The sequence below is a fragment of the Trachypithecus francoisi genome, unplaced genomic scaffold, assembly GCF_009764315.1.
Source record: "Trachypithecus francoisi isolate TF-2019V2 unplaced genomic scaffold, Tfra_2.0 Lachesis_group20, whole genome shotgun sequence".
In the NCBI taxonomy this organism is placed as follows: domain Eukaryota; kingdom Metazoa; phylum Chordata; class Mammalia; order Primates; family Cercopithecidae; genus Trachypithecus; species Trachypithecus francoisi.
Window position 1 is genome coordinate 34,579,434 of NW_022681466.1, and position 25,916 is coordinate 34,605,349.

General features: G+C 39.0%; 2 protein-coding genes across 8 annotated transcripts in view; one reads left to right on the forward strand and one right to left on the reverse strand.

Annotated features, from left to right (window-relative positions):
* Nucleotides 1–16,635, forward strand: part of CLTC (clathrin heavy chain) — an 80,584-nt gene extending 63,949 nt beyond the window's left edge. For 2 of the 3 annotated variants that reach the window (XM_033183711.1, XM_033183713.1), the window contains 16 exons: nt 1,234–1,356; nt 3,097–3,242; nt 3,481–3,664; nt 3,862–4,054; nt 4,501–4,658; nt 4,854–5,018; nt 5,131–5,238; nt 5,322–5,489; nt 5,614–5,763; nt 5,852–5,983; nt 6,102–6,212; nt 7,253–7,423; nt 7,787–8,008; nt 9,198–9,218; nt 12,838–12,913; nt 15,224–16,635. In XM_033183711.1, the coding sequence (XP_033039602.1) occupies nt 1,234–1,356; nt 3,097–3,242; nt 3,481–3,664; nt 3,862–4,054; nt 4,501–4,658; nt 4,854–5,018; nt 5,131–5,238; nt 5,322–5,489; nt 5,614–5,763; nt 5,852–5,983; nt 6,102–6,212; nt 7,253–7,423; nt 7,787–8,008; nt 9,198–9,218; nt 12,838–12,913; nt 15,224–15,348 (2,253 nt within the window). In that variant the 3' untranslated portion in view covers nt 15,349–16,635. The remainder of the gene's footprint in view (nt 1–1,233; nt 1,357–3,096; nt 3,243–3,480; nt 3,665–3,861; nt 4,055–4,500; nt 4,659–4,853; nt 5,019–5,130; nt 5,239–5,321; nt 5,490–5,613; nt 5,764–5,851; nt 5,984–6,101; nt 6,213–7,252; nt 7,424–7,786; nt 8,009–9,197; nt 9,219–12,837; nt 12,914–15,223) is intronic. The other variant, XM_033183712.1, reaches the window with a different exon arrangement.
* PTRH2 (peptidyl-tRNA hydrolase 2) overlaps nt 1–25,916 on the reverse strand; it is a 32,942-nt gene that overhangs the window by 3,477 nt on the left and 3,549 nt on the right. For 2 of the 5 annotated variants that reach the window (XM_033183718.1, XM_033183719.1), the window contains exon 2: nt 18,892–19,561. In XM_033183718.1, coding sequence (XP_033039609.1) covers nt 19,022–19,561 — 540 coding nt within the window. In that variant the 3' untranslated portion in view covers nt 18,892–19,021. Of the gene's footprint in view, nt 1–1,203; nt 1,345–6,639; nt 6,861–18,891; nt 19,562–20,444; nt 21,760–25,916 lie in introns of those variants that run through there. The other 3 variants (XR_004430703.1, XM_033183717.1, XR_004430702.1) reach the window with 3 other exon arrangements.

A 25,916-nucleotide genomic window follows, 5' to 3' on the forward strand; every position in this document is an offset into this window, starting at 1 on the left:
ATACTGCTTCAGTGGTGGTTTGTTTTTCTCATGGTATTATATCCGGAAGCACGCGGTGTTCATTTGTCCCCTTTGTCAGTTTTTATCAAGTTGTAACATTTCTTTATTATATAATTATTACCCTCTTGCAGATATTAAACAGTCTATAAGTAGACACTTAAGACCATGCAAATATCCTCTTACCCCCTCCCTTAATTTAGCATCTGTTGATTCTTGCTTAAACCATTCTTAATGTGTTGGTTGCAAAATGAAAATTTTTCAAACTCCAGCAGTTTCTCCATATTTGTCAGTTAACCCTCATGCATTCATGAACTCTTGGATTTTATTCGATGGGCTACAATCCATTACTATTTATTTTGATGCTCAAATTGTCCCAGTTGGTGAGAACCTCTTCAGTCTGTGTCTTTGTGTCATGGCTCATTGTTCTTTGAGCATTTTAACTTATTTTCTGGCACGCAATACACCAAGCTCATTTTGTACCTTCCGCAGCCCTGGAGTCAGTCATTTCTCTAGGGAACCTTTTACTGGGGCATGGTATTAGAAATCAAGATCTGGGCCAGGTGAGTGGCTCACTCCTAGAATCCCAGCACTTTGGGAGGCCGAGGCAAGAGAATCACTTGAGCCCAGGAGTTTGAAACCAGCCTGGGCAACACAGCGAGCCCGTCTCTACAAAAAATTACATAATTAGCTGGGGGAGGTACCATGCACTTGGTTCCAAGCTACCCAGAAGGCTGAGGTAGGAGGATCACTTAAGCCCAGGAGATCAAGGTTGCAGTGAACTATGATTGCAACACTGCACTCTCCAGCCTGGACAACAGAGCAAGACTCCTATTTTCTGAAAATATTAGAAGTCAAGATCTGAGCTTAGGTATATTTGCTTCTAAGATCTTTCAGTGGTCAGAGCTAGGAAATAGTTATATTTATGTACATACATATGCTCACTTATGTACATACATGTGCATATACACATAGAAAAATAAACACACAAGAACAGCTAGTAAAACACTGAAAAATGTAAAAGTGGACTAGTCCTACCAGATGTTAAATTGTATATTACCAAGCCTGTATAATTAAAACAGTATATTACTGGTACGTGAATCAAAGTCCAAAAGTAGATCCAATATCAGTAAGATTATCAATAAACAGAGTTTAAACAATAGGAAATAACCTCTAAAATGCTATAAAAAGTCTTTTACTTTTTACCTTGAAATTGATCTGTCATATCTTCTTCAGGTTTGCAATGAGAATTCCCTCTTCAAAAGTCTTTCTCGCTACCTGGTACGTCGAAAGGATCCAGAATTGTGGGGCAGCGTGCTGCTGGAAAGCAATCCTTACAGGAGACCCCTAATTGACCAGGTAACATTGGCAAACATGTTTATGACTGTCAGTAAAAATAACACATTTTTAACTATGGATACAATCCTTCCCCTCATCATATACTCAAATGGATCATATTTAACTAGGAGAGAAAGCCATACAAAGTAGAAGGAAATTAAAATTTATATACATTCAATTTACATTCATTTGTATATAATGAATGTAAATTGATTGTATATGTTATATATAATGTAAATTTATATAAGTATAAATGTATATAACATACATTAAGAAAAATAAGCTGCGTGCAGTGGCTCACGCCTGTAATCCCAGCACTTTGGGAGGCCAAGGTGGGCGGATCACCTGAGGTCAGGAGTTCGAGACCAGTCTGGCCAACGTGGGGAAACCCCATCTCTACTAAAAATACAAAAATTAGACGGGTGTGGTGGCACGCGCCTGTAATCCCAGCTACTCGGGAGGCTGAGGCAGGAAAATTGCTTGAACCTGGGAGGCGGAGGTTGCAGTGAGCTGAGATCACAACATTGCACTCCAGCCTGGGTGACGGGCGAGACAGTATCAAAAAAAAGAAAAAGAAAATACATCCCAAAAGACATGACTTAATTATATAAAACTCTCGGTTCATCATAGTTTAAAAGGAAAATAACAAACTAAACATTAAGGATTGCTATTAACACCTAAGAAGTGGCTAAATTGGCCGGGCGCGGTGGCTCACGCCTGTAATCCCAGCACTTTGGGAGGCCGAGGCAGGCGGATCAGGAGGTCAGGAGATTGAGACCATCCTGGCTAACACAGTGAAATCCCGTCTCTACTGAGAAAAAAAAAAATACAAAAAATTAGCCGGGCGTGGTGGCGGGTGCCTGTAGTCCCAGCTACTCAGGAGGCTGAGGCAGGAGAATGGCGTGAACCCGGGAGGCGGAGCTTGTAGTGAGCCGAGATGGCGCCACTGCACTCCAGCCTGGGCGACATAGCGAGACTCCATCTCAAAAAAAATAAAAAATTAAAAAAATAAAAAATAAAAAAAAAAGAAGTGGCTAAATTGATTGGAAACTTCAAGACAATGATAAGTCAGCAAAAGATAAGGATAAGAGAAAATACAAAAGACCAAGTGCATCAGTGTTATATCTTACTAACAAGAAGTATAGAACTGCACATGAGATGGGCTTTTATACCTAAATAAAATAGACAACATATTTTAAAAGCTCTAAAAATTGAAGAGTTGTTAATAATGAGTCTTAAAATTCTCCTGAAATAAGTATAAAGAAAACATTTTGGAAACAAGTAAGTTGAAGGCTATTAATATTTCATTCCTTTCCTAGGAAGCATTTCTAAGGAACATTCCAACTACTTACAAAGCTTCCTAGGGGAAGGATGTGGAGGGGGTGGTTGGAAATCATTGCAGCATCTAGAAAGCCATGCAAATAGGCAAAACTAGAAGAATTACCGATACTATAGTTCCACATCTGTGTAGTTGAATTTTGCATTATGTGTAGCCACTAAAGTGATAATGATGATTGCTAGCCTGGATAATGTTTTAATCAGGGAAAAGATAGAAATTATATAATTAGAGTAATTTTTCAAGAGAGTAGAATTACACATATTATATAGATTGGTGTAGAAAGACCTCTGTGTGTAAATTTAAAGGTCTTTTTCCTACTTCATTCTTTTCTGCCTATTTCAAGTTTTCTAATGAGAGGCCAACTTATCCTTATTTAAAACCAACTTGATTCTCAATACTTATGTCCCATATATCCTCTGTAGGTTGTACAAACAGCTTTGTCTGAGACTCAGGACCCTGAAGAAGTGTCAGTAACTGTCAAGGCTTTCATGACTGCAGACCTTCCTAATGAACTGATTGAACTGCTGGAGAAAATTGTCCTTGATAACTCTGTATTCAGTGAACACAGGTATGCTTTCAGAGGGATCCATTGGCTGTTTATTGTCAGTCTTTAATAATGGCCCATCAGTTTTGGGAAGGAACAAAAAGATCAGAGAAAGTTGCCTGAATTCTCACTCTCCTAATATCCCCCCTCCTTCTCACCCTATCTCTTGAGACAAAAACCTTTCTATTAGTCACAGTGTTTTTTTTTTTATGTCTGATAAACTTAAAATATTGCATTTAAAATATTATTTTGTTTCTTAAAGGAATCTGCAAAACCTCCTTATCCTCACCGCAATTAAAGCTGACCGTACACGTGTTATGGAGTATATTAACCGCTTGGATAATTATGATGCCCCAGATATTGCCAATATTGCCATCAGCAATGAGCTGTTTGAAGAAGCATTTGCCATTTTCCGGAAATTTGATGTCAATACTTCAGCAGTTCAGGTAAATCTTTAGATTACCTAAGTTGAATTACTAAATGTAATGTCTTCTACTCATTCAGTGTATGCACTGTCTTATGAGGGTGGGCCTAACTGGTTGCTATGGCAATAGAAGAGCAATAAAATACTAACAGCTTAAATGTAATTGCTCTGGGTAGGATTGACTTTACTCTAACCCCAATTTCAAACTTGGGTACTTAGGTCTTAATTGAACATATTGGAAACTTGGATCGGGCATATGAGTTTGCTGAACGTTGCAATGAACCTGCGGTCTGGAGTCAACTTGCAAAAGCCCAGTTGCAGAAAGGAATGGTGAAAGAAGCCATTGATTCTTACATCAAAGCAGATGATCCTTCCTCCTACATGGAAGTTGTTCAGGCTGCCAATACTAGTGGTATGATTTCTTACCTTATGTATTGAGACCTCACAAAATGATTAAGCTATAAGCATTAAGATATCTGTCTGTTCCGAATTGTAGAAGAGTTGGATACTGCATGGTTTCCTGTGAAAACTTTTAGTACTCCATCTTAGTCCACATAAAAAGAGGCTGTATTTTGTGAATTTGTAGGTTCACAAAACTTACAAGTGGGGAAGATGAGTTTTCTGTTTTTGAAGTCTCATAAAATCCTGATAGTGCTCTAATCTTACAACTTTCAGGAAAAAGAGAATTCTTCTATTTATTTGGTCTGTGATAATACAGAAGTGAAATATTGCACAGTTTACATTTGTCATTATCCATGTTTCCTTGAAAAGGAGATGAAGAGCAATTTTCATTTACTTGGGTGAAAGATAAACTAGGATGTTAATGTTTGGATCTATTTTTTCTTTTTCTATACTTAGGAAACTGGGAAGAACTGGTGAAGTACTTGCAGATGGCCCGTAAGAAGGCTCGAGAGTCCTACGTGGAGACAGAATTGATATTTGCGCTGGCTAAAACAAACCGCCTTGCAGAGTTAGAAGAATTTATCAATGGACCAAATAATGCTCATATCCAACAAGTGGGTTTCCTTTTCAGATTTAAGAAAAACTAGTTGGGCTACTTGATTAGCTTGGTAGGATCAAAACATAACTGAAGAATTCCAAGGAAAAATCTATAGGAAAACATTATTTCTCAGTGTGAAGGTATGAATTTGAAAAGAGGATTAAGCTCACACTAATATCTTACTGAATGTGCGTTACCTTTTTTTTTCCAGGTTGGTGACCGTTGTTATGATGAAAAAATGTATGATGCTGCTAAGTTGTTGTACAATAATGTTTCCAATTTTGGACGTTTGGCATCTACCCTGGTTCACCTGGGTGAATATCAGGCAGCTGTTGATGGGGCTAGGAAAGCTAACAGTACTCGAACATGGAAAGAGGTAATCTAAACCCAAGTTTGAGTGAAGAATTAAAGAAACGCTCTTTAAACATTAGTTTAAATAACTAGCCATGTTTACATTTGAGTTCACAGAAAGGAAATGTTTATTCTAGGTCTGCTTCGCCTGTGTAGATGGGAAAGAATTCCGTCTTGCTCAGATGTGTGGACTTCATATTGTTGTACACGCAGATGAATTAGAAGAACTTATCAACTACTATCAGGTAATTAACAAGAAACTTTTATATGACCTGAGATCTTTTACCATAGATATTCTTATCTTTAACTGCACATTTCTCTTGTTCAGGATCGTGGCTATTTTGAAGAGCTGATTACCATGTTGGAAGCAGCACTGGGACTTGAGCGAGCTCACATGGGAATGTTTACCGAATTAGCTATTCTGTACTCTAAATTTAAGCCTCAGAAAATGAGGGAGCACCTGGAGCTGTTCTGGTCTAGAGTGAATATTCCCAAGGTAACCAGTCATTGTAACACAGTGAAGCAACTGTGTAGTTAAAACTAATACTTCAAAATATCTTATTCTTTTTAAGGCTGTTAGCTAGACTCATATCTAAAGCAATTAAGTCTTTCTTATGCAGGTGCTAAGAGCTGCAGAACAAGCTCATCTTTGGGCAGAACTGGTGTTTTTGTATGACAAGTATGAAGAATATGATAATGCCATAATTACCATGATGAATCATCCAACTGATGCCTGGAAAGAAGGGCAGTTCAAAGATATCATTACCAAGGTGTGTACTTTCTTCAGAAGATAAAGGATTCAGAAGGAGAAAGCTCATTAGGAAGTAACTGACTTATGTATGGATTTTCCCATTGTAGGTTGCCAATGTGGAACTATACTACAGAGCAATACAGTTCTATTTAGAATTCAAGCCTCTGTTGTTAAATGATTTGCTGATGGTGCTGTCTCCACGGTTGGATCACACTCGTGCAGTCAATTATTTCAGCAAGGTAATGTAATAATTTTAAACGAAAGCTTCATAGCAAGGAATTAGGACATATTTGGATAACTTTTGTCCCTGGGACTTCAATAATGTGCTATATTTGTAACAAACTCTCTATTTTAAAGGTTAAACAGCTACCACTGGTGAAACCGTATTTGCGTTCTGTTCAGAACCATAACAACAAATCTGTGAATGAATCATTGAACAACCTGTTTATTACAGAAGAAGATTATCAGGTAAAACCTTTTGATTCTTGCACATAATCTTAAGACTCATAAAGTTACGTTTTCCCATTTTTCTAAAAAGCCATTATCATTTAGGATTGTAAACAGTAGGTGCTTGCATTCCTAGGATCTAAATTTAGTAAGGTTTCAGGATTGATAAATCTTACTTCTAATTAAGTGCCAAGTTTTCAGAATTTTGCTCAGATCTTGTATAAGATACTGCTTTTGAAAAAAAGATATGATTACTTTATCTCTAACATCTAGATTATAGGTAGAGTCAAAAATGTCTGATCACTTAACTAGTTCATAAAATTTATTTGATATTAACTATATTCACCAATTTTCTTGCCTACTGTTTTATTAGTATTTGTATAAACTTTCTCTTATGAAGGATTTCACATAAGCAAAAGTCAAGTAGAGTGAAGCTTAAGCTACTTACCTTTGTTTCTCTCTGTTGATTTTCTTTGAGGCCCAGTGCATGCAGATCCTGTACTGCTGCCATGCTGAGTTTTATCAGAAGTTTCTCTAGAGAATAAAATCTTGCCCTCCAGGCCAGGCGCAGTGGCTCATGCCTGTAATCCCAGCACTTTGGGAAGCCAAGGCGGGCAGATCATGATGTCAGGAGATCGAGACCATCCTGGCTAACACAATGAAACCCCGTCTCTATTAAAATAAAAAAAAAATTAGGTGGGTGTGGTGGCACGTGCCTGTAGTCCCAGCTACCCGGCAGGCTGGGGCAGGAGAATCGCTTGAACGCTAGAGGCAGGTTGCAGTGAGCCACGATTGCGTCACCACTGCACTCCAGCCTGGGCAACAGAGGGAGACTCCATCTCAAAAAAAAAAATCTTGCCCTCCAAATTAGAAATCTCATCAGTTTCATAGCCATATGTTAGTCCTTGATACTGAAATATCTTGGAGAAAATGTTATCTTTAGGTATAGTGAAAAAACATACCTTTTGATGCTTGAATCTAGGTGTCGTATTACACCGAAGAGGGAATATAATGTTAAAACAAGATACTGATCTGGCATTTGGATGGCTTTTTTTTTTAAGGCTCTGCGAACATCAATAGATGCTTATGACAACTTTGACAATATCTCGCTTGCTCAGCGTTTGGAAAAACATGAACTCATTGAGTTCAGGAGAATTGCTGCTTATCTCTTCAAAGGCAACAATCGCTGGAAACAGAGTGTAGAGCTGTGCAAGAAAGACAGCCTTTACAAGGTTGATAAAGTTGCGGGGCGGGGGCTGTTAAACCAGGCCTAAAATGATGTTACAAGTGATTATATTCTATAAATAAAAGTATTGGTTTTGTGAATATGAGAACTGACTTTAAGGCAATTTAAGTTAATGGATTTCTTGATTCTAGGGGCTCTCTTATGTTAAGGTCAGACTTGTTTGGGGGAATAAAAAGGCCTTTAGCTTATCTGTTCTTTGAAAATTTTAATTTAAATGATACAACTAGGAGGCTTCTTTTCCCCTTGCAAAACCAGACTTATATTGGAAAGTTTCCATTGTTTTTGTTGGTTTACTAGTTTAGTATGTTGGGTCTAATGTTTTTTGACTGTCACTGTTTTCTTTGAATAGGATGCAATGCAGTATGCTTCTGAATCTAAAGATACTGAGTTGGCTGAAGAACTCCTGCAGTGGTTTTTGCAGGAAGAAAAAAGAGAGTGCTTTGGAGCTTGTCTGTTTACCTGTTACGATCTTTTAAGGCCAGATGTTGTCCTAGAAACTGCGTGGAGGCACAATATCATGGATTTTGCCATGCCCTATTTCATCCAGGTCATGAAGGAATACTTGACAAAGGTAATGACTCTTCTAAGTGTATTCAGAATTAGTTTTCTTGCAGATATGTAAAATTCTACATGCACATTAATTTTTTAAATTTACTTAGTAGAAGTCAGTCGATCATAAAATATTCCTGTTCTTTTGAAAATTTTTTAATAGCTGAAAAATGACACTGATTGGAAGGGGAACTCAAATGTAGCTGTTTACCCTCAGTGTATTTATGAGGGTGAAAATAATCTATATTTTTTTATTTTAAAAATGATTCGATAAATTTTATTTCAAAGTAGCATTTTTCTCAAACTCAGTTCTTGTAACTCAAATCATCATAACTAGTATTGTAGATTCCCTTTTATTTGGTTGGCTCCTGACTTTAGTGATGTCTATGCCTGTTTCCCCTGGGGAAGCTGCATGTATATTCTTAACATTCTTTTAATCTTCACAATTTTTTTTTGATAGCTTAACCCCTGATTTAAAAATATCATAGGAGGTGAACACATTAAACAAGCTGGGGGTCTAATCGCCTTATAAAATTCACTATTCATCTTAGTGTCCCTTTTTGATGTAAGAATTTACTCACCCTATCTTCAGCAGTTACTAGCTTCCACTCTGTAGAACATTTTTAAATGGTTTTAGAGGATCCTTTTTGTCAAAGCAAAACGCATGATTAAAATCAGAGTCTCCCAACTGATTCCTTCAGCCTGCCTGAGTTAAGGTGGGGGTGGGGGGAGTGGGAACACTACGAACAATCCCTACTACACTGAATTTTTCCTCAGAATATCATTTAATTAGATACCATTGTATCTGTTTAAAGTTTTTAAAGAATTAACATTTTCTGTATTCAATGTAAGAAAAAACATGTTGCCTTGTCTTAGCCAACATGTTTTAGCCATAGATGAGAATAGCTTCTTAAACATAATGCCAACTTGTGAGACCTGTCTCTAAGCTGCTGTTAACCTAAGTGCTGTAAATTTTACTAGTGATTAAGCTGCTTTCTTTCATACTGTAGCATAAATTCTTCTGCAGTAAGCTTTGAAGTTACAGAAAAATCTAAATTTTGCTTCCAGTATGCCCTTTATTTTCACTTCTCTCATACCTTTTTAGTGGTTAGATGTTTCTTCCCTAAACCTTTGTTGCTGATTCTACCTTTTTATGCTCAATATGGAATTTGATTTTTTTTCTAAGCTGCACCTTCTGAATTCCTTTGCAGGTTGATGCAATAAAGGAAAAGGTGAAAGTTGATTCTTTTCCATCTTTAAGTCTGGAGAACTAAGTCTAAGGAATTTGCATGATTTTTTTCCTTCCTTTTCTACACTGCTGCTGCTGCTTTTTCCCCCCAATAAATTTTCACTAAAGCCTCTGCAAGTCCCTTGAAACATAACTTTAATAGAACTGTAGGACATTAGCAGACGTTTGCTACTAATCGGCTAATAGGCTTTAGGAAGGGCAGGAGGCTAATCAGTAGTTGGTTCACAGTCTCTCTTAAATATATTATGGAAAACTGAGTATGGTGAGTTTCCATATTAATTCCAAAGTAACAGGAAATTTCTCTTCCCTGTCAGGGTATCTGGACCCTAATAGGACTATCATAATACTTGAAGTAAATTAAAACAGCCTCTGGTTTTACTTTGTGAGCTTGCCTGACAGTTGTTGAATTTATATATGTATATACATGCCCTAAAAGGCTTTTTGGGGTTTTTTTTTTTTTGGTATTGAAGGACTGTGATCCAGTTTCTGATCTCTTGATTCTTACTAATTTTTTGCTGAAAGTAGATACAAGAGATACTAGCTGCTTCCGAAGAGACTTTCCTCATGTTTCTCCAGGTGTCCAGTTCTTATGGTGCTAGTCCATTTTTAAGAGGAATCAAAACCTTTTTAATCACGAGAGCCAAGCTTGCTATAATTGTTGCTAAGCAACATGAATTACTTTTAACAAAGTATTAACTTCTACTTTCTGTAATAAGGCATACCTCTGAAGCTACCTAAAATTTGCTCTCCTGTTTATCAGTTGGCTTGTCCAAGGACGTCAAATTCAGGCACCTTTTGGTTGCTGCTTCCTTCATTGGCTTGTTTCCATCCCAATATGAATGAAACAAACTTACATCTGTTATCAAATTGTGGTTAGAAAAGGGTGGGAAGGGAAAGGAGAGTTGAAACAAATTGAAAAGAATTTGGGTGGGGGACAATGCCTTGGGATTCTGTTGAACCAAACTGGAGTCACCACTGGAACTTAGGGCAAACCTGAGTAAAATGCATTGTGTGTGAGACCCTTCAGCAGCTAGTAAGCAAGGCAGTTAGAAAGCGTGTGTGTGAAAAACAGGTAATTGAACTGCAGTGTTACGCATTGTTTTAAATGGAGCATGTACAACAGTCATTGCAATTACATCATACTATTTTTGAAACTCTTATAGCATTGCTGTGGGCTGTGTGTGTTTCTTGAGAGCCTGTATAGCAAGTCATCTTCAGATCTCACTTCTTGCTTCAGTACTTTTGCCTTTTTTTCATGCACACATACACCAAAATAACTGACTGCATGTTACTTTTCCTCTGCAGCATATTGCAGTCTTTGTGGAAAAGCCTTTTACATTTTAGTGAATTTTTAGTAGTACAGATGGAACTGAATTCATTGACATGCTTACCTGTAATTTTTCTTTTTAAATCCAAGGATCAGAAACGTTTGTTACAGCTCTTAACAAAAGCTTGTGTTCTTAAAAGCCTTCTATGCTTTTTTTTTTTTTTTTTTGAGCAATCTAAATTGGATCAGTGGAAACAAAAATTGAAAGTCCCTGTGCCAGAGGCTGTCCCATCATATAGAAGAATCAGAATTTTTTGCTTAGCTTGATGCTATTCCTTCAGAATTCTTCCCCCTATGCCCAGACTTCCTGTGTGTATGCTAGGGCATTGTGATATTGCCAGCTCTTCTAAGTCTTCCACGTGCTTCTCTAATAGGACTTCTGTGTTCAACATCTGATTCAGACCTTAACTTTTAAACACATGTTCACTTCAGATTCTTTTCCTTGAAAGTCCGGAAATGTATTATGCAGTGGTGGCTTTTTGGTTGTTTCATTTTTCTTCTTTTTTCTTAGAAGTTACTAATGTACAGGCATCCATGTATTTTTCTTTATAACTTCTATAGCTCCTTCTTGAATACTGGTTAGTTAGCAAAACCCCATCTGATCCTTGATGGCACAGAGCTGTGCTTTAAGTTCTATAACTGTAATAATTTTTGTTCTAAGTGTGGATGCCAAAAAATGGGCATTTCATCTGGTACTTATACTACATAATAGTCTTTAATTTGGTACTAGGGTAATTTGTAACACATCATTTAGACTATAAAATAGGATAATAGTGTATAAACGTAAACTAATCCATCTTCCTAGGCTAGAAAAACCACATTTCATCTGAAGGAGCCTACTTAGGCTTACTTTTCTCAAACTTTCAGTTCCCTAACAAATTAAGATGGATTAGACTCATATTTGTGGTATTTAATATGAAACAATTAAATGTAAAACAGTGTCCTAACCTTAATGGCCTATGCGAAGACTGAAAGATACTTTTTTAATAGTTTCAAATAGAAATGAGGTGCTGCCTGAATCTTTTTAGGACCTGGATTTTACAAACTTTTCCACTGAAGTCTACAACCTTTTTTTTTTGAAGTGATTTTTCACAATTTGCCTTTTTGAAGAACATGCAGTGAACATTCAGAAAGTGTTCCCCCCTGCACTTTGGTCCCCCTATCTCATCCAGCACATTTATGACCTTGAAAACCACCAGTAATAGATAACATTGAGGTTTGAAATTTAGTTTTACTTAGCTATAATGATAGACCAAGTATAAGGCTTTGGTTGAGAGACCAGCTTTTAAATATTGAAAGACAAATATAGTGTAAAAGGCAATGGAATTTGTATAGTGAAGGAGATTCTCTAGTCCCAGTGTTGTAATGTCACTTCTATTTCATTACAGAATTACAGAATCAAATCATGTTAGCCCTAGAAGAAACTGCAGATCATTTTGTTCAACCTTCTCATTATATAGAGAAGGAAATTTGAGGGCCAGTGCAATGATTTGCCAAGGTCACACAACTAGTCAGTGGAAGGATCTAGGCATTCTAATTCCTTTCTTTCACTAATACATTTGGACTGCTCTGCAGAATTACTTCTGTCTGATACTATCCACTTTGAAGAGTAGTTAGCATATAGTAGCCATTTACTTTTGGCTTAATTAAAAGCGAACATTTTTGGGACAAAATCAGGCTTTACTGATTACTTTTTAGATAACAGAGCCCACACAGTATTAAACATGCAGCCTTTCTTTATACAAAAAGATTGAATATGGAGCCACTTGAATCTTAAACTTCAGTCTGCAGCCATAACCAATATCATCAGAAGCTATACACAACTGGCAAAAGAACAGCTTATTCTGCATAAGTACTTGTCCAGTCACGAGGCTCATTTAACTTTTTTGAATACCATTTCCTCTGGGGAGGGAAGTATTGCCAGACCATGAGTTCATTATTACCTCTGATCAGTTTTAAACTTCATTTGAAAAGTGGTTCCTTCTTGTTTTCTCCCTCCCTCAGGCTGCATCCTAGCATGCCCAGTTTTAGTCTGGCGTGAGCTTTTATGGCATTTATAAATCCCTCCTTCCTGAGGGTTTATAATGACAGTGCTGAAAACCACCTGGACTGAAGTATGAACATTGCCATTGAATTTGAGGGGGACTGAGAATGTTCTTTCTAGTCTGTTTTATTTTGACAGAATTTAACATACTAAGGCTTTTCCACTTTCTGCCATAAATCTAGGTTTATAATACTTTTGGGGTGCTAATTAACATGATGTGTTTTTCTCCAGGTGGATAAATTAGATGCTTCAGAATCACTGAGAAAAGAAGAAGAACAAGCTACAGAGACACAACCCATTGTTTATGGTAATCTCTCTCTGTAACCTCAAAAAATTCATTAGAAAAGTATTTAATTATTTAGAGACTATGCCTCAAAATAGAATACAACAAGCTTCTAAAGTGCAAAAGGCTTGCTAAGAAATACTGCTATGATTTTTTTTTCTGAGAAGTTGTAAAGCAGGTGTTGATATTATTCACTAAAATAATCCTAAATACAAGAAAACTCAAAAACAGTCATTTAAGATCATAACATGAATCTTTCCTATCATCTGGTCCCTCATTCATTACCTGCTCATAAATTACTGAAAAAGAAATACTGATGAATTCCATTTTCAAAAGAGCAAAAGATGAGAGAATATGCCCAGGCTGCCTTTAGTATGCTTTACATAAAGAATACATCTTCATTTTAAATTCTAACTGGGGCAGATACCTGGGTAGTTTCCATATGAGAACTTTCCAGAGAGATAGGATCTTCAAACTCTCAAGTGAATATTTAAGACAGTTTCATGTCTTCTTAAACCTACATGTCTGAATCACTGCCCCTTTCCATTTCATAGTTGGTGAACAGATTCATTTGAACAATCACTTTGAAGAGTATAGGTAGAAGCACAATAACCAGGTGAGGGAACATAAAAATATGACCATTATGGCTGGGCGTGGTGGCTCACGCCTATAATCCCAGCACTTTGGAAGGTTGAGGCGGGCAGATCACAAGGTCAGGAGATCGAGACCATCCTGGCTAACACGGTGAAACCCCGTTTCTACTAAAAATACAAAAGATTAGCCAGGCGTGGTGGCACATGCCTGTAGTCCCAGCTACTTGGGAGGCTGAGGCAGGAGAATTGCTTGAACCTGGGAGGCAAAGGCTGCAGTGAGCTGAAATGGCGCCACTGCACTCCAGCCTGGGCGACAGAGCGTGACTCAGTCTCAAAAGATAATAATAAAATAAAATAAATAAAATTGGTTTCCAAAATTAATTTGTTTGCTAAGTACAGCTTTGGTTGTTAACCACAAAAAGCAAAGACATGAAGTCCTTTGTGTAGGAGAAATCTTGATCTAGGGTTTACACTGTAGTGGGAGGTTAAGAATATTTGTTTTGTAGGGGTAGAGAGGTGTTACTTGCTTTCCATCTCTAAGCCAAGTTCTCTACAGGTCATGTTTTCTGAATATGGCCAACAAAGATTTAAACTTTGTAAGAAAGAATGTCAACATAGTATTTGATAGAGGGTGTATGTTCTAATGTATTTCACACCTAAAGAATGTCTGAATGTCTTTTTATCCGACCCCCAAGACGGCATCTCACTCTGTCACCCAGGCTGGAGTGCAGTGGCGTTAGCTCACTGCAACCTCCTGGGTTCACGTGATTCTCCTGCCTCAGCGTGCTGAGTAGCTGGGATTATAGGCGCACATCACCACGTCCAGCTAATTTTTTTTGTATTTTTAGTAGAGACGGGGTTTCACTGTATTGGCCAGACTGGTGTCGAACTCCTAACCTCATGATCCACCCTCCTCTGCCTCCCAAAGTGCTGGGATTACAGGCGTGAGCCACCGCGCCTGGCCCAAATGTGTCTTATTTTTAATTTTGCTGTCTCTAAATTAGTACTGGATCATCTATAAATGAATTTGGTTTCATTGCCATTTAGACATGTTTAAATCAGAAATTTTAACTGTAAAAGTTATGTTAATAACATGTCATTTAGGCCAAGCATGGTGGCTCACGCCTATAATCCCAGCACTTTGGGAGGGCAAGGTGGGCTGATCACTTGAGGCCAGGAGTTCAAGACCAGCCTGGCCAACGTGGCAAAATCCCGTCTCTACTAAAAATACAAAAATTAGCTGGACATGGTGGCACACACGCGTAATCCCAGCTACTCGGGAGGCTGAGGCACGAGAATTGCTTGAACCCAGAAGGCGGAGGTTACAGTGAGCCAAGATTGCACAACTGCACTCCAGCCTGGGCAACACAGCAAGATTCTGTCTTTAAAAAAAAAAAAGAAGTCTTAAAAAACTAAGTTTTCTTGTGCTAATTTTATTGTGTCATGAAGTGTAATATGCATGTAGGTATGTGTCAAGTATACAGTGTCAGGCATATTGTGTTCAGTCATAAGCAGTTCTGGCCTTTGGCCCTGCACTATTTGTTGACTTTTTAGGTAGGAACCTTCTTAGAGTAAGACTGTCCTCCCAAAATTGTAGCAATCAAATGTGCCCCCGATACACAACTCATTCGAGGGTGAGATTATGTTGCTAGAGTGGAGGAGATTGGAGTGTTCTAAATGCTAACAGTCTGTCCTGCCTCCTCACCCTGCCCCTGCTCCTTTTCGTTTTCTTCTACTTTAGGTCAGCCCCAGTTGATGCTGACAGCAGGACCCAGTGTTGCCGTCCCTCCCCAGGCACCTTTTGGTTATGGTTATACCGCACCACCGTATGGACAGCCACAGCCTGGCTTTGGGTACAGCATGTGAGATGAAAAGCTGATCCTGTAGTCACCTATTTTCGTACTGAAACATCGTCTCTACCCACTTCTCTGTTTATAATGGGGGAAACAGGCAACGTGTTCTTGTAACCTTTATTTCATGAAGGACTCCTTTTTGTTTCTAACTATAAACTTGGATCACCTATGTTAAAACCTTATTTCACATTCCACAACATTTTAGAATTTATTTTCGAAGGGGAATAGTTTCAATGTTTTATTCACTTGGGCTTTTTTTCTTCCCCCTCATTCTTTAAAGAACTGCTTAATATTTAATCTGTTGTGAAGAATCTGATTTGCACTCTGTAGTGTTTAAAGAAACAAAGAAACTCTAATATTGAATTTCTTAAATTTAGTGTATGTAAACAGCTTACAAATATGTATTGTCTAAATGCATTTAAATCTGTTTTATTCAAAGAAAAGGTAAAGCAAAAATACTGGCATATGACCATGCAAGACTGTCAATGCCAACAAAGACAACACTAATCAGCACATCCTACACTGGATTGCAGTGCTTTCCAGATTATTTGAAAAATGTTACAGACAACTTGCCTGATTTTTAAATGAGCATAAAAGGCCCTCTAACCTATGCAGGTTTCCCCATTATGCATATAGAAAATGCTAGTATGTTTTGCTCACTTCATATGTAACAGGTGCCCTTATGTTGTGCTGTATCCTGTGCTTTTTCTGTGGGACCATTCCATTCAGGAGCAAAGAGCACCATGATTCCAATCTTGTGTGTGTTTACTAACCCTTCCCTGAGGTTTGTGTATGTTGGATATTGTGGTGTTTTAGATCACTGAGTGTACAGAAGAGAGAAATTCAAACAAAATATTGCTGTTATTCAGTTTTGTTTGTGGAATTTGAAATTACTCAAATTTAAAATAAATTACTGGACTGTGGAAATAACATAGATTTGAAGTTTTAATTAAATACCACTCAAACCAAAAGAACTTAATTAAATACCACTCAAACCAAAAGAACAGTAGTTTTTGTAGTTTTATATTGGATACTGAGGCATTACAGGGAGGCATGAAAGGAAGAGGAATGAGGATTGAGACATGTGAAGACATTGTGCATTTTATCAATGTGCATTCCTGTAGTTCAATAAGGTACACGCAGTAGTCTAAAGAACCAGAGTCACTACTCTAGTGGCTTACATTTACTGTCTCCAACATTTTAGCCAAGTGACACTTGAGGTTTTTATCTAGGCATTTCACTTAAATGAACAAATCATTGCTGTTATATTAACTTGAAATAAAATATATTTAAACATGTAGTTAACATGCTCTTTCTCATCATGAATTATAAAGGTGCCCAAATTATGGGTATCTTAAGTTGATTTTTTTTCGAAAAATTGGTTGTGTCAATCCAGCTCTTGCTTATGGCTGAGAATGTTCCTAAAGTTCATTTCACTATCCCTTAATCCTCAATAGCTACACATAGCCCCTCGCCTAGTGTTGCACTGCTTTACAACTCTTAGGCAAATTACCTACCATAAGCTCCACAGAGGAGTTTTTTAAAACTTAAAATCCCTGTCCCACCAGCTGTGGTGGCTCACGCCTGTAATCCCAGCACTTTGGGAGGTTGAGGCAGGCAGATTGCTTGAGGCTAGGAGTTCGAGACAAGCCTGACCAACACGGTGAAACTCCATCTCTACTAAAAATAAAATATCAGCCAGGCGTGCTCTACTAAAAATAAAAAATCATCCAGGTGTGAAGGTACACGCCTGTAAGATCCCAGCTACTACTCAGGAGGCAGGAGGCTGAGGCATGAGAATCACTTGAACCTGGGAGGCAAAGGTTGTAGTGAGCCGAGATCACATCATTGCACTCCAGCCTGGATGACAGAATGAGACTCTTGTCTCAAAAAACCAAAAAACCTATTTAGTTTCATCCAGGACATGAAGTGAAAGTGTTTAATGTGAGTGCAGGTCAGTGAAGAATACAATGGTGCCCCTGCTTTGATATGTGGGAGGTGCCATCAGTTTTCCCCACCACTGCTTTTGTACCATCAGTGCAAGTAACACAGAGGAAAAAAAATAATAGTATTATGAAAAGATTTTTGACTCTGTGGAGACCCCATGGGTTCTGCAGAGTATACTTTGAGGACTATAAGATTATGAGTTCTATAAAATACTAAGTACAGATGAATTAGAAAACAAGCATATATCCACAATTACCAGAATTTTCATAATATTCCTTTTAGTAGATATGCCATGACTGATAAGTTACTTAGCCACCCCATGCCATCCTGTTGGGAATGCCACTATCTTTGAATTTGGAGCCATCAGTCTGAGGCAAACCTCAGAAATTACCTGAGCCAGAATCATGCACTTAAGCACTGAGTTCAACTCAGTCCTAACGTTGCATTTTGTTGCATCACTTCTGGAGCCAGTAAACATTCTGTTTAGAAATAGTTGCTATTGTGGCATCATTCACAGTTGCAATTTTTCTCCTGTGCTGTCCTATGCCTGTGCGAAGTGTATAAAATGAATCAAATATTAGAACTTTCAAGACTGTCTTTAGTGTTCTACCCACGATATTCCACCAATGACCTTAGACCTTGAGATTGTGCTATAATGCTGCTTATATTGCAGTTAACCATAGAGAGGTACTGCCACTGAAAATGGGCCTATTACCAAAATTCTCCCTGGCATCAGTACCGTTCTTGGGGATACACTGATTTTAGAAATTACTGTCAGTATCCTCCTAAAAGAAGGCTTTAAAGAAAAATCGTTTCTAACAAGATGACTATCAGGAAGCTCTGTGGCTTGGGGAGTTGGGACCCTCTGCCTCATACTCTAGGTAACTGGTATAACAGTAATTATTAGGATTGTATCAAGTATATCTAAAGATTAAAAGGTAAAAAAGGCACCCTTAACTGTCTAGTTCTTTAAGTTCTAGGAAAAAAAAAAAAAACTAGCAGAGATGACAAACTACATTCACTTTACAGTTACCATAAATTCTTACTTGGGCCCACCCATTTCCATCTGTAAGGTCGATAAGGTTACTCCACAAGTTTCAATGGCTTCATTGTTACAAGAAAGGGGGAAAGTGAAAACCTTTAATAGGCTGTGATTTAGAACCACTGCTGATAACCTTTGGCCAGTATGGGTCAGGGAAGGTGAATATGAAACACTGCACAGTAGGTTATATCTGCTATAAAACCTCAACCTTTAGACAAAAATTCAAACAGGTTATAAACCACGGGACTCCATTGAGGATGGCCATATCTATTAATAAAGTAGGCTACCAGTCACCCAAAAAGTGACAGCAGGGGAACAAACTGCAGCTTGCCTCTAGTGGGAACGCCCTTGAACCCTGACCTCCAGGGGGACACAGTCTCAGGGAAGGGCTACCAACACACAAAGGGACCTAACCATGTATAGGGAAATGCTGTTTCCTCCCTTTTAATCCAATTGTATTGACCTGTTTCTCTCATCTTAAATATTTGTTTCAGCCTCTCACTTGAACCACCAAGACCATTTAACCAACAGTACTTTTTTTAAGCCCAGGATGACAACTGCCAACCATAGAACATGGGAATAGGTTTTATTTTCATCTTAAGAACATTTAAGTTGGGGGAAGAAATTCAGCTTTTGTTAGAATCTGATAGGCTTCAAACACTTGTGATGGAGGGGTTGCTGTCATATCAAAGTCCACCTAGTAAAGTTTTAGGTGGCCAGTGACTTTGTCAATTAGGTCTGCTGGTCCTGGCCCAATCCCTAGGACAGTTTGAGAGCCTGGTGCAATCTGAGTACGTCCAGCATCTTGAATTAAACTTACAGTCAATCCCAGCATTTTCGCATGGGCCAATAATGCAATTAGGGTTTCTTCATCAGGAGCTTTGACCACAACCTTGGGCTGGCCACAGTATTCCCATTGCTTGAGCATTTCAGGATTTCTTCTTTGAATCTGCTTGTAGGCTGAAACAGCAGCATGAGAGCACTGGGCAGCCACTTTCCCTTTTCCCATCTTTAAGTCATTTCGAACCACAAGAATCATCTTGTACTCCCCACTCTCTCCCAAGATGCTTGCTTCACTTTCAGTATCTGTGTGTGTCTTGCTCGTCTTGCTTTTGGGGAGCATCCCAAAGCGTACTCGGAGGCTCCAGCCCAGACACACGCCACAAGCAACTCCAACAGCCAAGCCGAGTGCACTGGGATGAGCCAAATATTCCATAACCAAGGATATGGAGGGCATCTTAAGGGAAAGGAAAACAGTTATCACTATCCAGCAGTAACAACTTACAGAGGTATAGGCTTATCAGAGAAACATTTTGACTATACACTTAATGAGGTCATCCAGAAAAAAGGCAAAACACATCTTGGATCTTATGCCTGCGCCCTGTTTCCAACACCCCCTTGCCCACCACCAGTGTACTAGAAAAGATTCAAGCATCCACATGAAACAGTTTAGATCATTTTGAAACTTGATGTAAACAAAGTTGCATAAAGTTCAAAAACTCTATTCCTCAGTCTTCCCTTAGTCTTGTGGAGATGTTCTGTTTTACCAAGATGCCTAAGATTTAAAGAAACCAAAAATAACTCACCCCTTTCCTGGAATATAGTGCTAATCTGTGTTTTCACAATGCTCTGGGTTCTCAATGGAGATGGTATCAAATAAGTTACCCTCAGAAGAACCTCACTGTCAAACAATGGGCCTGGAGTGAGATGCTGAAATTTACTAAGCCTGAGCAAGGATGCTAAAAATCTTACAAAAGTCCCATTGGACATTAGTGCAGCTGAAAAACTTAATAACTGAGATGAGAACTCAACATCATTTTACATAAGAACACAAAATATTTTCTGCATAGTTTTACTATGTATAGGTGCTCCTCAATTTCCCAGGGGGTTATATCCCAATTAATTGAAAATATCGTAAGTCAAAAATGCATTTAATACACCTACAGAACATCATGACTTAGCCTAGCCTACCTTAAATGTGCTCAGAACACTTACATAAGCCTACAGTTGGACAAAAGTCATCTAACACAAGGCTATGTTATAATAGTGTTGAGTATCTCCTGTAATTTATTGAATACTGTACTGAAAGTGGAAAACAGAATGGTTCTATGGGTACTCACCATTAATGTACACAGCTGAAAGCACAGTGGTCCTGAAAAATGTTTGAAGCACTGAAATGAATTAATTGCTGGATGATGGGGATGCAATAGGGTCCTCAATTTCTGTCTCTTCTGATGAACATCGAGAATAGGTGGTAGAAGGCATTGGGACATCAACACTAGTTGATGGTTTAGCAAGCATAGTGTTGTTCTTCAGGAAGATACCAAGTTTTGACTGTACAGCTTGTTTCTTTTCATTATATATTTCTCTGTAGCAAGCAAGAGCATCCTGTATCTGCCTGTCAACTGTGGCGAATCTCTCGTAATTGACGTCCATTTCTTCTAACATCTGTAGGCCGCTGCTGATAGCAGCAAATGCCTCTGCCAGTTTCTTTGCTGTGAACTTTCTAGGTGCCGTGGGTATAACTTCTTCCACTGCCTCAACTCCTTTACTTCTTTCTTCCTCCAGTGCAATCAGCTCCTTATTGCAAAGATCTTCAGCCACAATTATCCCATGCAGCTGTTCCTTAAAAGCTATGGCACCTTCATTACCAGCACGTGTTGCCTCACCACTGATCTTTACATTGTGAAAATTATGACGCCTTTTGAAGCGCTGGAACCATCCATGACTTGCCTTAAACATTTGTGTATATGTAGGATCATTGGCATGGTCTTTTAGCATATTAAAAAGACTTCTTGCCTTAGCCTGGATCATCAGTAGGCTGAGTGGTATGCACTTCTGTATCTGGTCTTCCATCCACATAACAAGTAATTTTTCCATATCATCAATTGGTCCAGCCCTTTTCTTTGTGATGACAGTGGATTTAACTGATGCTAACGATTTCGCTGCATCACTGATTCGCTTCTTATCCTTTAAGATAGTTGAAATCGTGGATTGCGAAAGTCCTAACTCACGTGCAATGGCCATTACTGGCTTGCCACCTTCATGCTGGGCAATTATCTTGAGTTTCGTTTCAAGAGTAATTGCCTTCCTCTTCTTTATCTCACCAGAAACAGGAGACACTGATGGACATTTTGTAGACATGATGGAATGTGAAAACACAAAACACAGTATCCAAAAAAGCTGACAACACAGTACACAGTAGAGAATGGGTTGTTCACTCCCGTGATCACATGGGTGACTGGGAGCTGTGGCTCGCTGCCGCTGCCCAGCATCACAAGAGTGTACTGTACCACATTATCACTAGGCCAGGAAAAGATCAAAATGCAAAACCTGAAGTACAGTTTCTACTGAATGGGTATCGCCTTCACACCATCCTAAAGTCGAAAATTCCTAAGTCGGAGACTGTCCATACTGAATTTTCCAGAAGTGTAACTATCATAAAACAAAGGAATGTCATCCTTTATTATTTTAGAAAATGCTGCTACTTTGGCAAAGCTGTTCATAATATTTGAGTCACCAATAAAACACTTGTACCAGTCTACAAATGAGGCTGCTGGATTCACAGTGCTTCTATGTAGAGGTGCAAGCAACTATCAGTTTCTTTTTCTAGTGGGCTATTATCTAAGCATTTATAAACATGGGGCCACTATATTTGTAATGAACTGTATTTGTAACGTAAAGTGGTGCCCTTGGAATTGTGCAGTGCATGACTGGCACGGCATAGATGACAGCCCTGGAAGTACTTATAAATTTCCTTTATGTTCTTTAAAGTGAGGGCATTATATTAACATTCTTTCCACTAATTTTAACATAAAAGGGGTTATTGTCTTTGGTGGGGCAGAAATTCGTTTGAGGTGGGGTCAAGAGACAGAGCAAAAAGAAAAAGCAATGGATATAAGGTGACAAAGAAAAGCAATTTTTTTTTTCTCCTAAGAAGAAAGGATGAGCATATTTAAATGTTAATGGGATGGAGCCAGAAGAAAGGCAGGTAAATGCTCAAGATAGAGAAAGCTTTTATAAAGGGATTTGGTCTTGGAAAGGAAAAGGGACACTTTCCCAATTTGAGTTTTAAATCAGGTAGGTCCATGGATTTGAAGGCAGAAGGTATTCTCCCAGAGGGAAGGTGCTCAGACAGAAGTTCAAATGGAGTAGAGAAGAGAAAGGCTGAAATAAAAGGTATGGCAAAATATGGCAGGATTGCAGAGGAATATTGAAAGCATGGTTAAGATTAATGATGACTTTTTAATAGCAACATACTATTTGTGATTTTCTCCAGTAGTACTTAGAAGCCAAAAGACTAATAATCACTTCCTCCAAACATACAAACTAACTCCATCCACACTCATCCTTTGCTCTCCCCTCCTACTGGAATGGTAGTTGGATGTATCTGAGTTTAAATGACGCCAGGAGCAAGCCCCAAGACACAATGGTACAAGGGAATTTAGGATGAGGGTAAGTAAGAATGTTTGACATGATAGACCATGCAACCTGTGTTATTACATTTTTCTCTTTTGGCCTACCTGATAAAAAGCAACCTGTATTATCAAAGACTGATTTACGGACAACAAAGTGATGGATGCTATTTATCCAGACATGCTGTTGAAGAACAGGCGTGATGAAAGTAAGCTGGAAAGACTTAGAGCAATGCATGAGGTTTTGATTTTGAAGATGAACGATTACAAAGAGATACAAAGCCCAGAGCATAGCTATAGGAATGGGTATCTGAAACAGAAGTGTGACTACTTTCTACTTTCTCAATTCTTTTAGTTTTATGATATACTGCTTCCCTTCCACAAATACTGACTGACCCTGTTCTAGGGTCTAAGGGATACAGGAGTGCACAAAGCAGAAAAAGTCCTTTTCTTAATGAAGCTTACACTTTAGCAATAGTTTTGAAATGGTCCAATCCCAATTTTGAATTTCTTTCATTCTGCTTTAAAACTGTGGTTTTTGTTTGTTTGTCTGTTTTTGAGACAGAGTCTCGCTCTATCGCCCAGGCTAGAGTGCAGTGGCGCAATCTCCGCTCATTGCCAGCTCCACCTCCCAGGTTCATGCCATTCTCCTGCCTCAGCCTCCCAAGTAGCTGGGACTACAGGCGCCCGCCACCACACCCAGCTAATTTTTTTTTTTTTTTGTATTTAGCAGAGATGGGGTTTTACCATGTCAGCCAGGATGGTCTCAATCTCCTGACCTCGTGATCCGCCCGCCTCAGCCTCCCAAAGTGCTGGGATTACAGGCGTGAGCCACCGTGCCTGGCCAAAACTTTGCTTTTATAGCTCAAAATTTCCACAATACTTTGACATGTATTATTTGTTCCACTGAGAAGTGAGGATTACTGCCATATCAAAAATGAAGAAACTCAGACCAAGAGAAGTTAAGTTCAATAAAACAAATGTTTACTGGCTATCTATGTGCCAGCCATACACCTTGTTAAGCTGAGGATACAGTGATGAATACGGGCCACTGTCAGCTGTTCATAGATGAGTAGTGAAGACAAATACTTCCAAGACTGGTAAATGTTACAAAAAGGTGTTTGATAGTCCCATCGGGGTGAGATGGGAGGCAGTGACAGATCATCAGACATTAGATTCTCATGAGTGCACAACTGAGATCTCTCACATGGGCAGTTCACAACAGGGTTCACACTCACATGAGAATCTAATGCTGTTGCTAATCAGATGGAACTCAGGAGGTAATGTGAGCAATGGGGAGCGGCTGCAAATACAGATAAAACTTCACTCACTTGCCCACTGCTCACCTCCTGCTGTGCGACCCAGTTCCTAACAGGCCACAGGGATGCCTGTTCTAAAAGATACCTGCCTTCAATGTAAAGAATGAACTAGAAGCTGGCAATAGATACAGGAAGATCATTTCAGAGACTGCTATAATGTAGTAATAGTTAACATTTATGAAGTGTTTTGCTACACACTGGCTAAACACTCTATAGCAATTGTCTTCTTTAATGCACCCAACAGCACTTCAAGGTAAATAGAGCTGGTCATGGACTTACTATAGGTTCGCTTAAGCTTTCTGACTTTACGATGGTTCAAAAGCAATACATATTCAGTAGAAACTTTACCCATACAAACATTGTTTTTCACCTTCAGTACACTATTTAATGAATTACATGAGATATTCAACATTTGTAGACCTTATGTTAGATGACTGTGCCCTACTGTACGCTAATAAATTAAGTGTTCTGAGCATGTTTAAGGTAGGCTAGGCTGAACTACCATGTTTGGTAGGTTTGGTGTATTACATGTATTTCCAACGTATATTTCCTTTTCTAAGAGACAGGGTTTCACTCTTTTGCCCAGGCTGGAATACAGTGAAGTGATCATAGCTCACTGCAGCCTCGAACTCCTGAGCTCAAGCAATCCTCCCACTTCAACCTCCCCAGTAGCTGGGACTACAAGCACATACCAGCACACCCTGCTAATTAAAAAAAAAATGTTTTTTTAAGAGACAGGGGTTTCATTATGTTGCCCAAGCTGGTCTCGAACTCTTGGCCTCATATGATCTTCCCACCTCAGCCTCCCATGTAGCTGGGTTTACAGGCATGAGCCACTGTGCCTGGCTCTCAATTTATGGTACTTTCAATTTATGATGGGTTTATCAGGATATAACCCCCACCCTAAGTTGAGGAGCATCTATATATATAATTATGATCCCCATTTTTCAGATGTAGAAAAATGAGGTACACAAGTTATAGCTTGCCTAGCTCATAAGTGGTCACCTTAATACAGAGCCCTTGTTTTTTCTTTTTGAGACAGAGTCTTATTCTTGTCGCCCAAGCTGGAGTGCAATGGCACGATCTCGGCTCACTGCAACCTCCGCCTCCCGGGTTCAAGTGATTCTCCTACCTCAGCCTCCCAAATAGCTGGGATTACAGACACCCGCCACCACGCCCAGTTAATTGTTTGTATTTTTAGTAGAGACAGGGTTTCACCATGTTGGCCAGGCTGGTCTCAAACTCCTGATCTCAGGAGATCCACCCACCTCGGCCTCCCAAAGTGCTGAGATTACAGGTGTGAGCCACCGTGCCCTGCAGAGCCCTTGTTCTTTTTTTTTTTTCTTTTTTTGGAGATGGAGTCTCGCTCTGTTGCCAGGCTGGAGTGCAGTGGTGCAATCTTGGTTCACTGCAACCTCCGCCTCTGGGGTTCAAGCAATTCTCCTGCCTCAGCCTCCCAAGTAGCTGAGACTTCAGGTGTGTGCCACCAGGCCCGGCTAATTTTTGTATTTTTAGTAGAGATGGGGTTTCACCATGTTGGCCAGGCTAGTCTTGAGCTCCTGACCTCAGATGATCCACCCAACTCAACCTCCCAAAGTGCTGGGATTACAGGCGTGAGCCACCATGCCCTGCCGAGCCCTTGTTCTTAACATTACTGTATCAGGCCTCTCCCAGCAGTCTAGATGAGATGATGGTCATTCAGACAACAGTAGTGAGAATGAGAAAGAAAAAAAGTGTCTAAGGTATACCAGTCTGATTTAGTGACTGACTAGAAGTCTGGTGATAAAAGAAAGGGAGAAGTTAATGACACTTAGATGTGAACAAATAGAGAATTTTGGTGAAATACCAGATTTGAATG